General features: G+C 48.3%; 1 protein-coding gene across 2 annotated transcripts in view; it reads right to left on the bottom strand.

The window, feature by feature from the left end:
- LOC115085852 (oocyte zinc finger protein XlCOF6-like) overlaps positions 1–15,500 on the bottom strand; it is a 393,254-nt gene extending 377,754 nt beyond the window's left edge. For both annotated transcript variants that reach the window (XM_029592356.1, XM_029592355.1), the window contains exons 1-2: positions 15,254–15,500; positions 8,488–8,614 (exon numbers count right to left, since the gene is read on the bottom strand). In XM_029592356.1, the coding sequence (XP_029448216.1) occupies positions 8,488–8,614; positions 15,254–15,277 (151 nt within the window). In that variant the 5' untranslated portion in view covers positions 15,278–15,500. The remainder of the gene's footprint in view (positions 1–8,487; positions 8,615–15,253) is intronic.

Genomic DNA, 15,500 nt, shown 5'->3' with positions numbered 1-15,500 from the left:
AGGAATTCCCCCGATTTATCGTAACAAATCGTTAATCTTGGGGAGGGCGGTAAACCCCCCACAGGACTAGCCCAAAGTCAAGCGGGGGTCCGGGAACGACCTCCTGCACTCGAATCGTGTTGCCGTACGGGAATACGGCTGGCGATTTACACGGAGGAGGCTTCCGTAGGGCGGACCAGACAATGCGGTCGCCGGAAAATGGCCGCCAATCAAGGGTGGATGAGAATGCCCTTACGGACGCTTATGTTCACGGGCGGCCATCGCGATGGGCGGCCATCTACCGACGCTTGATCACACGATTCACATCTCTATTAGATATAGGAATGGCAAGCGATAAACATCAGAGACAGACTGAATGCAAAGAACAGGGAAACTAGGCTACAGGGCACAACACAACGGACAGCTTACAGCCAAGAGCAAAAATGGAAACATCAGCGCTGTTAGAAATGCAAAAAAGAGGGAAACATAACAGGGCAAATAAGACAAAGAAAAACAGCCTTCCCAGCATGAATTACGATTTGCACATAAAAGAGTTGCAAAGTCACACGGTTCAACACAAGGGGGGCCCCGTACATGCCAGAACAAAAAGCGTGCTTTACAATGCTTACCTGCTGAAATATTTGACGATATCCGACGAAACAGTTGTACACGGTGTGTCCTTGTCCAAACGAAGTGAAAAAGGGACTTTTCCATTCAAGGGAAGCGAGCTATATACACGACTATGGTACGATTATTATGCCGTGCTGGCCAATTGGAAAAGCAAGTTATAAAACCAAAAGGAAACTGCAGTTTCAAACACCATCAGGAAACTCCAGTTTTCACCAACAGGAAACTCCAGTTATAGGAATGCGGCAACAATGGCTGCAATTCAGGATTGAGCGCCTCTATTTTTTGCCATAGCAAAATGGCGAACCGAAAACAAAGCTTAAATCTAGGATTGAGCGCCTATATGTTTCGCCGTAGCAAAATGGCGAACCCAATACAGTTTAAATCTAGGATTGAGCTCCTATCGCCGTGGCAAAATGGCGAACCAAAGGCACGCTGAAATCTAGGCTTGAGCGCCAGTTGTGTTTGACCATTGGAATATGGCGGAGGGAAAGGCGCCGGAAGCACGGCGCTCGCACGTGCAATGAAACATCCGGGCGGCCATTTTGTAATCGCTGAGAAAATGCCTCGTGGAAGAGGCCGCAATTTTTCCACCGCTGATGTGCGGCTGCTGGCTGAGCTTGTGGCGGCAAACGAGCGCCGCCTGTTCTTCTGCCCTGGGCGCCCGCGGAACCAGGAGAGGGCGGACGAGGCCTGGCGGGCGCTCAGGGCGCAATACAACGCCCAAGCGGACTTTCCACGGGAGGTACGTTCATAGGCCTCTAGTTAATTTTGTTACGTGCATGCAAAAGTTCAATTTTAACATCTTTGATTTGTTTGTTTAGTATAGTTGTTTCTGACGGTGGTAAAGTGACGCTTCACTTGTAAGAGCAATTTTTTTTCAGGGGTGTTCGCTTTGTAGAGCTGTGCAGCACAGCAGGAAACATGGCACTTGACTTAACTTGACTTTTAGAAGTGATTGGGCACTAGATATCTATTGGGATGCGGATGACAATTGTAAAAATAACACTACTTTTTAGACTGGTAGGGCTAAAATTTCATTCCACCTATTTGTAGTTCAACTTCCCTTTCCTTTGGCTATTATATAACCCACAGATAGAGGCACTGAAGAAGCAGGCGCGCAGGATCCGGAAGGAGGAGCCGGAGTACCTGAGGGCGCTGCGGGCCCACCAACAGGACGGTAGGTGCAGTAAACAGATTTAAAGGCTGAGCTGAAAGTGAAAAAAATATTTACCATTGTACTGATATTTGCATGCGCAGCAGCGAAAATTAAAAACTTTCTGTTTCAGAGACCAGCACAGATGAAGGAGAGAGTTCAGAGGAAGAGGAAGAGCAAGAGCTGGAACCCCCCCATGGTGAGCCTTTAGTTGCATTGGCTTACTTTCTGCATTTGTCACGACAAGGGAATTGGCATGTGTACATGTGTGTAATGGAATCCACTATTGTTCCTGTAAAAAATGTAGCTCTGTTCTGTTTCTTGTTGTGCATGAATTAATGTTGGATGGGATTGAGGCCTTGATTGTTCTCTTTTCAGATACTTCCGATGAAGAGATGCTGCCCCCGCCCATTCCCCCCCCCCCCCCACATGGACCGTCCCACAGTCATCCTTCCCGTCCCAGTTCCCTCCCCCCCCCAAATGGCTCCTGCTTCCCCACCCACCCCCATTTTGGAGCGCCTATCCGTGATTTTGCCCGTCCCCGCCTATATCCCACCGCACCATACCCCCTCTGATTTTCCGCCCCAACTGTCTCCCGACCTACCCACCTCGCCCCGCCCGCCATGGGAGATGAGGAGGACAGTGACGTGGACGTTGTTGGCCCAGCCTCTCCAGGGCTGGCGATCGGCCAGAGGGCAGCATTGAGGGCCGTTTGGACTCAATGCTGTACCTCCTGGCGCATATCGCCGACACCTTGCACGCCCTGGAGGGGATGTCAGCGCGTGTGGTGATGCTCCTGCTGGACCAGCGTCAGGGCCAGCAGGAGATGGTTGAGCTCCTGCGAGCAATCGCAGGAGCTCAGTCACTGCTGGCCTTGGCGCGGGCTCCTGCAGGAGCACCACCACATGGGGGCCAACAATGACAGCCCTCCTCCTCCTCCTCTCCCATGGCATGCTTTGCCCACTTTTTTTTTATCCCCCCCCCCCCCCCCGGTGTAAATATTGTTAATATTGTAAATAGTTGTAAATTTTTGACAAGCAAATATATTTTTCATGCAAAAAAATGTGTTTCATTTCATTTCTACTATTAGCATGCGACTTATGTGTTAGTGCTGCGGCCATATTCAAATGACAGCCAAGGTAGAGGAGAGCATGCAGAGCATGGGGCTAACTAACCTTAACCAATTAGTCTTGATGATAGTTTGAGGATAGACACAACTACAACATTGCTCTCTACTTAGATGGCGGGGGCAAAATAGGAATTGGACACAGTTTATGTTTCTGGCTACTGGTTACTGGCTACCGATAGACACTAGGGAAAAAGCCCACAACAAGAAGGCTATGCAACCCATAAAACAGTTGTTAGCGGTGGTTTTGCTATGGGTCCATCAAGCCCAGCATCCTAGCTACAATTTTGGCCTATCCTGGATACAATCCAGGGTATACAAGTACCTGCCAAATACCACAAAACTAAGCACATCCCAATCGCAGGTAATGGACTTCTCGTCCAAGAACTTATCCAATCCCTTTTTAAACCCGGCTACATTTACTGTACTAAAGCCTTGGCAACAAGTTAATTGTGCGTTGAGTGAAAAAGAGCAATCTATGATTAGTTTAAATGTGCTACATGCTACACGCTAACTTCATGGAGTACCCCCTAGTCCTGTCTGTAATTTTTTCTGTTTTGTTGAATATAAAATATATAATATTAAATATTATACAATATAAACAAAGAATCTAGTTTTCTCCAGGTTGTGGATACCTGCACTCTCCTCCCTCCATCTCCTGTCTATTCTGTTTGGCTCTCTCTCTGGTGTCTTTCAACCTGCCAGCTCCTGTCAACCAGTCTTTGATCCCAAGATGAGGCTGCTATCACTTAAGAGAAGCTTTTGATACAGAAATTCTATTTAGAAGCAGTGCCTTAATCTCCAGGATTTACTATTTTCCAAGAGCTAGCAGAATTGAAAATACAGAAGATGAAGGACAAGTCCTGATGCCTGGATCTGAGTCTAGGCCGGAGAACAGACTCAGGTCCACTACTGCTACCTGACCCAGAGGCAGGATCTTGATGCTGGGGCCTTAGTCCGGACCCAAGACTGATGCTGCGACCTGACCTGGAAGCTGGGTCCTGACGCCTAGGCCTCAGTCTAGGCCCGAGCCCTGACCCAGGCCCACTGCCACAACCTGACCCAGCAGCCAGGTCCAGACGCCAGGGCCTCAGCCCAGACTCAGGCCTGATGCCGCAACCTGGCCCAGAGGGTGGGTGTCGATGTCTGGGCCTATCCTAAAGCCCGGAACCATGCCTGATGTCGTGGCCTCAGTCTAGGCCAGAGCCTAGAGAAAGGTAGAGTCAGTTCTAGTTTTTCCAACTCCAGAATTTCTCAGTATAATAAACTTTAGAAGAGCAGATAAGGAAATAGGACTGACACCCATAGGCCTTGTGACCGGGGCAGATGGTCATAGTCATGCTAACTACCGATTTCGCCAAAATCGCACGGCCATTCATCCGGGCAGAGGGAGCCGACGACCGCCGGCTCCCTCTGCCTGGATGACCGCACAGCCCCCGCCGGAATGAATGCCCGTGCGATTTTGGCGCTCATGGCATGAGCGCCAAAATCGTACGGCCCCCGCCGGAATGAATGCCCATGCGTCGTGACGTCACGGCAGTCACCGGCTCCCTCTGCCTGGATGGACGCCCGTGCGAAATCGGGAGGAAGGGAGAAGGGCCTTGCTACTTTTTCGTTTTTGTTTTTTTGCTTAGGGAGGAGGGGACCGGACGGGGCTGGACCGGAGACCGGACGGGACCAGGGCAGGTAAGCAATGTTTTTTACTACACTAACACCTACTAGGGGGAGGCGGTAAACATATTTTTGGTTTTCTGTTTTTTACACTTTTTTACACTTCCTGGTGCCTGTCATTTGAAGTGACAGGTACCAGCACACCCAGGTTACTGTATAGGCGCTGTACTCGGCGCCTATACAGTAAAATGGGTTGCGCGGGCATAACCCTTCCCTATCGCTTCACAGCCGCGGCATGCATTTGCATGCAATTAGAAGAGTATCAGGTGCTAGGTCTAGAGGACTGTGCGTGCGGGGAGGAAGGGTGCGCCTGACACTGCCGCACTCTTTCTACCGCGGCCTTACTGTATGGACCTGCTAGTAAACAGCTTTGAACGAGAGGATTCATGTTTTGTGAGCCTTTAAGTGTTTATTGATTTGATATATAAAAATAATTTATAAAGGGGTGTTTGAATGCGAATTGATCATTCACTGCTATACATTATAATTCTCCCATCTTACTTCTTAGACTTCTGGCATTAGCATACAAACATTTCAAAGTTTGGTTTTTGTTTGTATTTTCATTCTGCTTTTTAATTGATAGGGATAAGTTTGAATTTTTTAGCTCAGGTGAGTTTTTAGTTACAGGCACTTGGACTACTTTTCTTATTATTGGAACCTCAATGTCGGGATGCCCTAATTCTAATGCATCATTAGTATCCTTTGAAGATACCTCTCTCCGAACCATGCGCTGCTGAGCGACTGTCGGCTTTCCCCTTTGTTCTAGTTTAAAAGCTGCTCTATCTCCTTTTTAAAGGTTAGCGCCAGCAGTCTGGTTCCACCCTGGTTAAGGTGGAGCCCATCCCTTCGGAAGAGACTCCCCCTTCCCCAAAAGGTTCTCCAGTTCTTAGTAATCGTAATGAGGAAGAGGAAGGGGATGGGGATAAATGAGGGAGGGAGGTGGGGGAGGAGTGTAACAGGATAGAAAGGGAAAGTATTTCTTAGTAATTGTAGTGAGGAAGAGGAGGGGATGGAGATCAATGAGGGGGGGAGGTGGGAGAGGAGTGTAACAGGATAGAAAGGGAAAGTATTTCTTAGTAATTGTAGTGAGGAAGAGGAGGGGATGGGGATAAATGAGGGAGAGGAGGTGGGAGAGGAGTGTAACAGGATAGAAAGGGAAAGTATTTCTTAGTAATTGTAGCGAGGAAGAGGAGGGGATGGAGATCAATGAGGGGGGGAGGTGGGAGAAGAGTGTAACAGGATAGAAAGGGAAAGTATTTCTTAGTAATTGTAGTGAGGAAGAGGAGGGGATGGGGATAAATGAGGGAGGGGAAGTGGGAGAGGAGTGTAACAGGATAGAAAGGGAAAGTATTTCTTAGTAATTGTAGTGAGGAAGAGGAGGGGATGGGGATAAATGAGGGAGAGGAGGTGGGAGAGGAGGGTAACAGGATAGAAAGGGAAAGTATTTCTTAGTAATTGTAGTGAGGAAGAGAAGGGGGATGGGGATAAATGAGGGAGGGGAGGTGGGAGAGGAGGGTAACAGGATAGAAAGGGAAAGTATTTCTTAGTAATTGTAGTGAGAAGAGGAGGGTGATGGGATAAATGAGGGAGGGGAGGTGGGAGAGGAGTGTAACAGGATAGAAAGGGAAAGTATTTCTTAGGAATTGTCGTGAGGAAGAGGAGGGGATGGGGATAAATGAGGGAGGGGAGGTGGGAGAGGAATGTAACAGGATAGAAAGGGAAAGTATTTCTTAGTAATTGTCGTGAGGAAGAGGAGGGGGATGGGATAAATGAGGAGGGGAGGTGGGAGAGGAGTGTAACAGGATAGAAAGGGAAAGCATTTCTTAGTAATTGTAGTGAGGAAGAGGAGGGGATGGGGATAAATGAGGAGGGGAGGTGGGAGAGGAGTGTAACAGGATAGAAAGGGAAAGTATTTCTTAGTAATTGTAGTGAGGAAGAGGAGGGGATGGGGATAAATGAGGGAGGGGAGGTGGGAGAGGAGTGTAACAGGATAGAAAGGGAAAGCATTTCTTAGTAATTGTAGTGAGGAAGAGGAGGGGATGGGGATAAATGAGGGAGGGGAGGTGGGAGAGGAGTGTAACAGGATAGAAAGGGAAAGCATTTCTTAGTAATTGTAGTGAGGAAGAGGAGGGGATGGGGATAAATGTGGGAGAGGAGGTGGGGGAGGAGTGTAACAGGATAGAAAGGGAAAGTATTTCTTAGTAATTGTAGTGAGGAAGAGGAGGGGATGGGGATAAATAAGGGAGGGGAGGTGGGAGAGGAGTGTAATACTTTCCCTTTCTATCCTGTTACACTCCTCTCCCAACTCCCCTCCCTCATTTATCCCCATCCCCCTCCTCTTCCTCACTACAATTACTAAGAAATACTTTCCCTTTCTATCCTGTTACACTCCTCTCCCACCTCCTCTCCCTCATTTATCCCCATCCCCCTCCTCTTCCTCACTACAATTACTAAGAAATACTTTCCCTTTCTATCCTGTTACACTCCTCTCCCACCTCCCCTCACTCATCCCCATCCCCTCCTCTTCCTCACTACAATTACTAAGAAATACTTTCCCTTTCTATCCTGTTACACTCCTCTCCCACCTCCTCTCCCTCATTTATCCCCATCCCCTCCTCTTCCTCACTACAATTACTAAGAAATACTTTCCCTTTCTATCCTGTTACACTCCTCTCCCACCTCCTCTCCCTCATTTATCCCCATCCCCCTCCTCTTCCTCACTACAATTACTAAGAAATACTTTCCCTTTCTATCCTGTTACACTCCTCTCCCACCTCCCCTCACTCATCCCCATCCCCTCCTCTTCCTCACTACAATTACTAAGAAATACTTTCCCTTTCTATCCTGTTACACTCCTCTCCCACCTCCCCTCCCTCATTTATCCCCATCCCCTCCTCTTCCTCACTACAATTACTAAGAAATACTTTCCCTTTCTATCCTGTTACACTCCTCCCCCACCTCCCCTCCCTCATTTATCCCCATCCCCCTCCTCTTCCTCACTACAATTACTAAGAAATACTTTCCCTTTCTATCCTGTTACACTCCTCTCCCACCTCCCCTCCCTCATTTATCCCCATCCCCTCCTCTTCCTCACTACAATTACTAAGAAATACTTTCCTTTTCTATCCTGTTACCCTCCTCTCCCACCTCCTCTCGGTCATTTATCCCCATCCTCTCCTCACTACAATTACTAAGAAATACTTTCCCTTTCTATCCTGTTACACTCCTCCCCCACCTCCCTCCCTCATTTATCCCCATCCCCCTCCTCTTCCTCACTACAATTACTAATAAATACTTTCCCTTTCTATCCTGTTACACTCCTCCCCCACCTCCCCTCCCTCATTTATCCCCATCCCCTCCTCTTCCTCACTACAATTACTAAGAAATACTTTCCCTTTCTATCCTGTTACACTCCTCTCCCACCTCCCCTCCCTCATTTATCCCCATCCCCCTTCCTCACTACAATTACTAAGAAATACTTTCCCTTTCATTATTTATTGTGATCTGCCAGTTTTCCTCTGCACCTTTGTACTTCCAGTACAATCAGAACTAGAGTCAGACTGGCATCATGAGCCCTCACTTCCAACTATCTGGGAATTCCCTCCCCACCCCCATTTTATACCCCTCCCAAAATATTAGTCTGCTCATTCTAGTGATGGTCTTGGGTTGGAGGGGGTGGGGCAGACACCAGGGCACCTTCTAGAACCCTGCAATTATGGGTCCTGGATCCAGGTACTAGGGGTCACCCCTGAGCAATGACCATGACTCCATGTGCCCCCATTCTCAAAGCTATGAGCTCTGCCTCTGCAGCAGCCCCAGCCTCAGTGACTCAGGAAACAGAAGACCCAACTTCACTCAGTAATGACATCATCTTCTGTACTTGCCTCCTAAAGATACGAATATCTTAAAAATGTAAGTCCTTCCTTACCCAGCGATCTGAGGGTCTGGTAATTTTCCTTCATCACCTCCTTGTAAAGCTCCTTCTGCCATTCTTCTAAATACTCCCACTCCTCCTGGGAGAAATGGACAGCGACGTCCTCAAAGGTTACCGGGACCTGAAACACAAACCAGAAACACTCAGCAATTTCTGTATTATCAGACCTCCCAGAACTGGGGATCAGCAGGATTGAGAGATAGTTCCTGGGGGTATATGAAGAAACTACTACGTACCTGATAATTTCATTTTCTTGTTGTAGACAGATGGACTCAGGACCAGTGGGATGTACAAAGGCTACTCCCGATCGGGGCGGGAGGCTGCCTGCGGTCCAGTCAAAACCGTATGTGCAAAGGCTGCAGAACCAGGCGATAAAATCTGGAAAAGGTTTGTAAGGAGGATCACGTGGCAGCAACAATCTAACCTCCGCCCATGACACTGCCTGAGCCCTAGTGGAATGAGGCCTAAACTGACTAGATAACGGCTTCCCAGCATCCACGAACGCAGCCGTGACTGCCTCCTTAATCCAGCGAGCCATGGTAGCCCTCGGGGCCGGCTCTCCTTGTCTAGTACCACCGTGAAGGACAAACAGGCGATCCGTCTTTCGGAAAAGTTTAGAAACCTCCAGATACAGCAAGATGCGTCTCTGACATCCAAGCAACACAACAGGTGATATTCTTCCGCATCTCTTTCCTTACCCAAAGATGGAAACGAAACTAACTGATTGAAGTGAAAATCTGAGACCACTTTAGGCAAGAATGAAGGAACAGTACGCAGCTGTGTTGGTCCTGGAGCCACCTGAAGGAACAAGACGAGGCCTGCAGCTTGGAAATTGACGTACAGAACAAACCACCACCAGATGCACTGTTTCAAGGTCAATAATCACAAGGAATGGCCACGCAGTAGTCGAAACTTAGGGCTCGCCAAGAAAGCCAACCCCAGGTTGAGACTCCACAAAGGAACCGGCAACCTCAAGTGAGGCCAAAGATGTTTCACTCCCTTCAAAAAAAAAAAAAAAGGGCCACAACAGGATGATACGATAAGGAATCACCATTCACCGAGCCCCTGAAGCAGGCAAGAGCCGCAACCTGCACCTTCAAGGAATTAAGGGCTAAGCCTTTATTTAACCCATTCTGCAAAAGTTCAAAAGGAGCGGGATCTTTATTAAATGAGGAATAGCACCTCGATCCTCACACCAGGCCACAAATAATTTCTAAACCCATACATAGGCTAAGGAAGTGGAGAACTTTCCAGCGTGGAGCAAGCTGGCAATCACCACAGAAGAATATCCACGCTTCAACAAGCCAGCCCCCTCAAGGGCCAAACCGTGAGGAAAAAAACGAGTCAGATCTTCGTAAAGGGCAGGTCCCTGCTGCAACAGAGTCTTTTGCAGCAGAAGACGAAGAGAGGTCCCCACCAGGAGTCTTCACAGGTCTTCATACCATGGATGCCTGTGCCAATCTGGTGCCATCAGGAGCACCCCCCCCCCCTCCCGTGGCCTTAAATCTTGCAAACTATTCTGCCTAACAGGGGCCACAGGGGAAAAGCATACAGCAGCTTGTCTTCTGGCCAGACTTGTACGAGAGCATTGTTACCCAGGGACCACAGATCCCTCCTACGACTAAAGAATCGAGGAACCTTCGCATTGCGAGAAGTCGTCAGCAGGTCTAACAATGGAAGGCCACAGCAAACCACTACCAGCTGAAATGCTTCATCAAAACCACCCATTCTCCTGGGTCTAGACTTCCCCTGCTGAGAAAGTCCGCTCTTACGTTGACTTTTCCCGCAATGTGAGAGGCTGAGCTCATCTGGAGATGTCCTTCTGCCCACTCCATAAGTGGGTCTATTTCCTGTGACACCTGCTGGCTCTTGGTTCCTCCCTGCCAATTTATGTAAGCCACAGTCTTGTAGCTGTAAGGTTGGAGATTCCACCAGGCAGAAGTAGATGGTAACAGGCACCGAGGCAGGGAGAGCAGGCCCTCGAGGAGCGAGTACCTGATCCCAGTAAGGCACCTGAAAAAAAGCAAAGGGCCCCCAAGGAGCAGGTACCCAGGTTAGAGAATACCTCGAAGGGCAGAGAGAGAGCTTCCAGCGGCAGCACGGAAACTGCAGAGTAGTGTAGACTGGACGAGTCCAATCCTTGCTAACTCAATGAGCTAGCAAACAAGGGCAGGCTAAATGCCTGGATGGCGTGACGTCACTCGAGGGGGACGCCCCCAAGGTTCGCGCCATAGCTGGAATAAAAACGTGGGTAGCGCGCACGCACACCCTTAGGAGAGACATGGTGAGAGGCTACGCCATAGCCGTTCCGGGGACACCGAAGAGAATGGCTTGCAGATGCGGCGGTGGCCATCTTCCCAAGGCTAGCGGGAAGAGCTGAGAAAAAGGTGAGGCGCAAGGGTCGAAGCTGTCTGAGACCGTCTGACACAACACACCCTTTTCTCAGATGATCCTCCTGCATCTACCAGTGGAGGCGGGAGCAGACGTCCATTGGCAAGTGGAGCTGGACAATATAGTCCTGAGACTGCAGGTTCCAACAAGACAGCAGAGAGCGCTGAAGAGGACGCATACGTGCCCTCGCCCATGGCACCACTTCCAGGGTTACCGCCATTAAACCGAGTACCTGTAAATAGGACCAAACTGTTGGACATATAGTGTTCACCAAAAGCCGCACCTATGACATCAACTTCTGAATCCAAATTTTGGCCTGCTTCGTGTCGAACCAGCCACCCAGATATTCCAACGACTGACATAGCTGAAACTGCTCTTGACCAAGTTCACTACCCAACTGAGCTCCTGCAACAAGGAGGTCACCTTGCGGGTCTCCAGAAGGCTCCCCTTCCAGAGACTTGACTTAGCCAATCATCCAAATATGGGTGAACTAGGATTCCATCTTTCCTCAACTCCACCACTAGCACCAACATAACCTTGGAAAAAGTTCTGGGAGTGGTGGCTAGACCAAAAGGCAGCACCCAAAACTGATAATGGCATCCCAGCACCACAAAACGTTGGTGTTCCAATCGGATGGACATATGAAGGTAGGCCAGAAATTCCCCCGGCTGACCGGCCATTATCACTGAGTGGAAGGTTTCCATGTGAAAATGGGTCACAACAAAATAAATGGAATATCGCCCCATACTTTCTTGAGACGTAGGCACTGGAAACTCAGCCCGAGAAGCCTTAATAGCATAAATTCCACTGCCTGCTTCTTCTGCGGGGAGTTGCAAGGAGACACCATGAACACATCCCGAGGAAGACTGTGAAGTTTCAGCACATATCCTTCTCGTATGACCTCCAGAGAGAGTGGGGAGGGGAGGGAGAGAGAGAGAGAGAGAGGAGGGGAGGGGAAGAGAGAGAGGAGGGGAGGGGAAGAGAGAGAGTGGGGAGGGGGAGAGAGAGTGGGGCACGCAAATCCGACGCAGGGCAGCCAAGCACTCATAAGAGCGTGCAAGAAAAAGCCTAACAGAGGGGCTTAGCCACCTGGGCTGCCCAGTTCCCCTAACCCCCATGGGAACGGGAACAGACGATGGGATGAAACGCAGAGCATGGAGACCGGAGGAAGCCCTGCAAAGCCCCTCTACACTGTCTCTGCCTTTTACTTTTCTTTTTTAATTTACCTGAGTTCAGCCCTTACCGGCTGAGTACAGAGATGGTCTTCGGATGGGAGGGAAGAAGGCACCTGCCGTCACCGCCATGCTTGAGTTCCTGCACCCGCTGCCTTTGAGCTGTATAATCAGCAAAGTCTTTGCCAGCATAACCAGGTACCAGACCAAGGCAAACCTCTGAGGGACCAAGAAAATCACCTCAGGAATTCTCAACGGGGGAGGGACATCTGGGGTCACTGCAGGAGAACAGGGTTTTTTTTTTTTGTTTTTTTTAAATTCTCCTTTCAAAATCTGAAGCAATCCCCATAGGGAGAAGGTCGCCCACCATCTGTTGGAGACAAGAGAATACTGGCAGGCTGGGGTCACTGCAGGGTTATGTATACTGTGACGTCAGCTTGCTCCATCTCCATCTGCTGGCAGGGGAGCATAAACCCACTGGTCCTGAGTCCGTCGTCTACATGCTAGGAAAAATTCAGTTACAAAACACAATCCTAGAGCAGGACTATAGCAACCGGGAATCAGTTTTTTGTCTCAAGTTAGAAAGCAGCGTTTGTAAAGAGGGAGGGCAGGATTATGTTGTTTTCCCCTTTTTAAAGCACTAACATACAGGCCGATACAGTACAGTGCGCTGTGGAACACACTGTTAACTGGCACTTGGACGCGCGTTTTCGACGAGCTAGCTTTACCCCTTATTTAGTAAGGGGTAATAGCACATCCAAACCCCCCCCCCCCGAGACTAATAGCGCCCGCAATGGCCCTATTAGTCATTCCCCCACATTTTACTTTAAGAAATTAGCGCTTACCGAAAGGTAGGCATAAATTTATGCTGGCGCAGGGGAAGAGCAGAGAAAAGCATTAAAAACTGCTTTTCTGTGCACCCTCCAACTTAATATCATGGCGATATTAAGTCGGAGGTCCCAAAAGTTAAAAATTAAAAAAAAATGTTTAAATCAGCCTGCGGCTTGAAAACCGGATGCTCAATTTTGCCGGCGTCCGGTTTCCAAACCCATGGCTGTCAGCGGGTTTGAAAACAGACGCCGGCAAAATTGAGCGGCTATCAAACCCGCTGACAGCCGCCGCTCCTGTCCCTTGCGCCTCTTTTTACAGACATCCCTAATTTGAATACTGAATCGCGTGCATAGGAGAGCAGCGTGTGCGCGGGCTGGGAAAGCGGGCGAACGACCAGGCCACTCTCCTGTGCACGCAATTCAGTATTCAAATTAGGCTCGGCGGTAAAATGAGGCGCTAGGGACACTAGCGCGTCCCTAGCGCCTCTTTTTGGACAGGAGCGGCGGCTGTCAGCGGGTTTGATAGCCGCTCAATTTTGCCGGCGTCAGTTTTCAAACCCGCTGACAGCCACGGGTTCGAAAACCGGACGCCGGCAAAATTGAGCATCCGGTTTTCAAGCCGCAGGCTGATTTAAAATGTTTTTTTTATTTTTTACTTTTTTAACTTTTGGGGTAACGCTAGTGCGTCGAAAACGCACGTCCAATAGAGGGTTAACAATGCGCTCCATCAGCCCGTTTGTGTCATAAACTCTAGGACCCAAATACATCAGAAGGGATATAGCATGGTTAATGGTATAACAGGTCAACTCCCTATAGTCTTTGAAAAGGCTTACCATGTTTGGGATTGATCTTTCGGGACGTGTAACATAAAATATCGTCTGCATATAATGAGATTTTATGACGCAAAAGTCCTCACTTTCCCAAGATTCCCTAATTTTTGTGCAAATGGCTTAAGAGTTAAATTTAACAGAGATGGGGAAAGAGGGCAACCCTGCCTAGTCCCCATAGAGATAGAAAAAGGATCTGAGAGAAACCCATTGGCTAGGATTTGGGCCTTAGGTTGTTTGTATAGTGCCAATATCCAATTCACAAATTGCTCAGGAAAAACAATGTCGCAGGACCATCAACAAATATTTCCAACAGATCTGGTTCAACAGCGTGTACGGAGAGGACTGTGCCAGGAATGGTTTATTTCCCTGCTAAGTGGAATATGTTAAACAATCTTCTAATAATAGCTATAGAATTTCTACCTTTTATAAAACCGGTCTGATCAGGATGCATCAGTGTTGGCAACAAATGTTCAATCCTAAATTCCAATACCTTAGCCAAAATATTTATATCAGAATTTATCAATGATATTGGCCTCTAAGAACCACAAATTAAAGGAACCTTGCCTGGTTTAGTAATCAAAGTGATATGAGCATCCAACAAGTTCCAGAGAGAAAAAGCACAGGTCCTCATATAATTAAAAAGTTCCTGCAAAAGAAGGACCAACTCCCTTCAAAAACTTATATAAATTCACAAAGGGAAACCATCCGGATCTGGACCTTCCCATTGCCAAAGACTGCAAGGCTTGCTCAATCTCAAAGACCGTAATTGGTCTCTCCAAATGGGCTCTGGTCTCATCGGGAATCTGAGACATCTGCACTGAGCTTAAAAAATTTTTTATATCATTCAGTGAGAATGTTTCAGAAGCTCCATACAAATGCTGATTTAAAAAAACAACCCTGAAATTCCCATATTATTTGCGTGTAGGAATGAAAAAGATCCCCTGAGGCTCCTTGTAAGGCACTGATAACAGATGAAGAGATTTTAGGATTAATTTTGCCAATAAGAAGCTAAGTTTATTACCCCTCGCGGGAGCCTTGCGTGCGCTAAGAAAGCGGGCGCTGAAAAGTCAACGCCCGCTTTCCGCAAATTTTACTGCATCGGCCCCTAAGTGCCTTTCCTTGAGATAATGCATAGAAATAAAGATCTAAAGGTGATGCCTTTTTGTTGGACTAAGTTAAAGCATTTCTTGACTAACTTTACAGACCATTCCTCAGTCCAAACAGAATGAACAGGTCAGAGTAAAAGATGTTAACCCGGCTTTGGACGCGCTAGCTTTACCCCCCCCCCAGACTAATAGGCGCTATTAGTCATTCCCGCGCGATACAGAAAGTAAAATGTGCAGCCAAGCCGCACATTTTACTTTAAGAAATTAGCGCCTACCCAAAGGTAAGCGTTAATTTCTACCGGCACCAGGGAAATGCACAGAAAAGCAGTAAAAACTGCTTTTCTGTGCACCCTCCGACTTAATATCATGGCGATATTAAGTGGAAGGTCCCGAAAGTTAAAAAATAGTGGGAGTTGGGGGCAATCTCCTACCTTCGCAGAAGCTCCTGCAGGCATTTTCCTCTTTGCTGTTGCTGCTTTCAGGATTAGCAATGAATCGGATGCTCTTTCTCGGACTGGGCAAGAGCTACGTGTTTGCCGAGGCGAGGAAGATGAGAAGCAGATCTTGGAGGAGAGCGAAGTCTTTTCTTCCCTGGATCCGACTCGCAACGGCTACAAACATGAGGCGCAACTCCGTCTCCTGCCGGGCACAGACGGATGATATCACACGGGAGGAGGG

Source organism: Rhinatrema bivittatum, chromosome 2, assembly GCF_901001135.1.
Source record: "Rhinatrema bivittatum chromosome 2, aRhiBiv1.1, whole genome shotgun sequence".
NCBI classification, from domain to species: domain Eukaryota; kingdom Metazoa; phylum Chordata; class Amphibia; order Gymnophiona; family Rhinatrematidae; genus Rhinatrema; species Rhinatrema bivittatum.
Note: the sequence above shows the minus strand (reverse complement) of the source record. Positions and strands in the feature narration are given on the sequence as shown.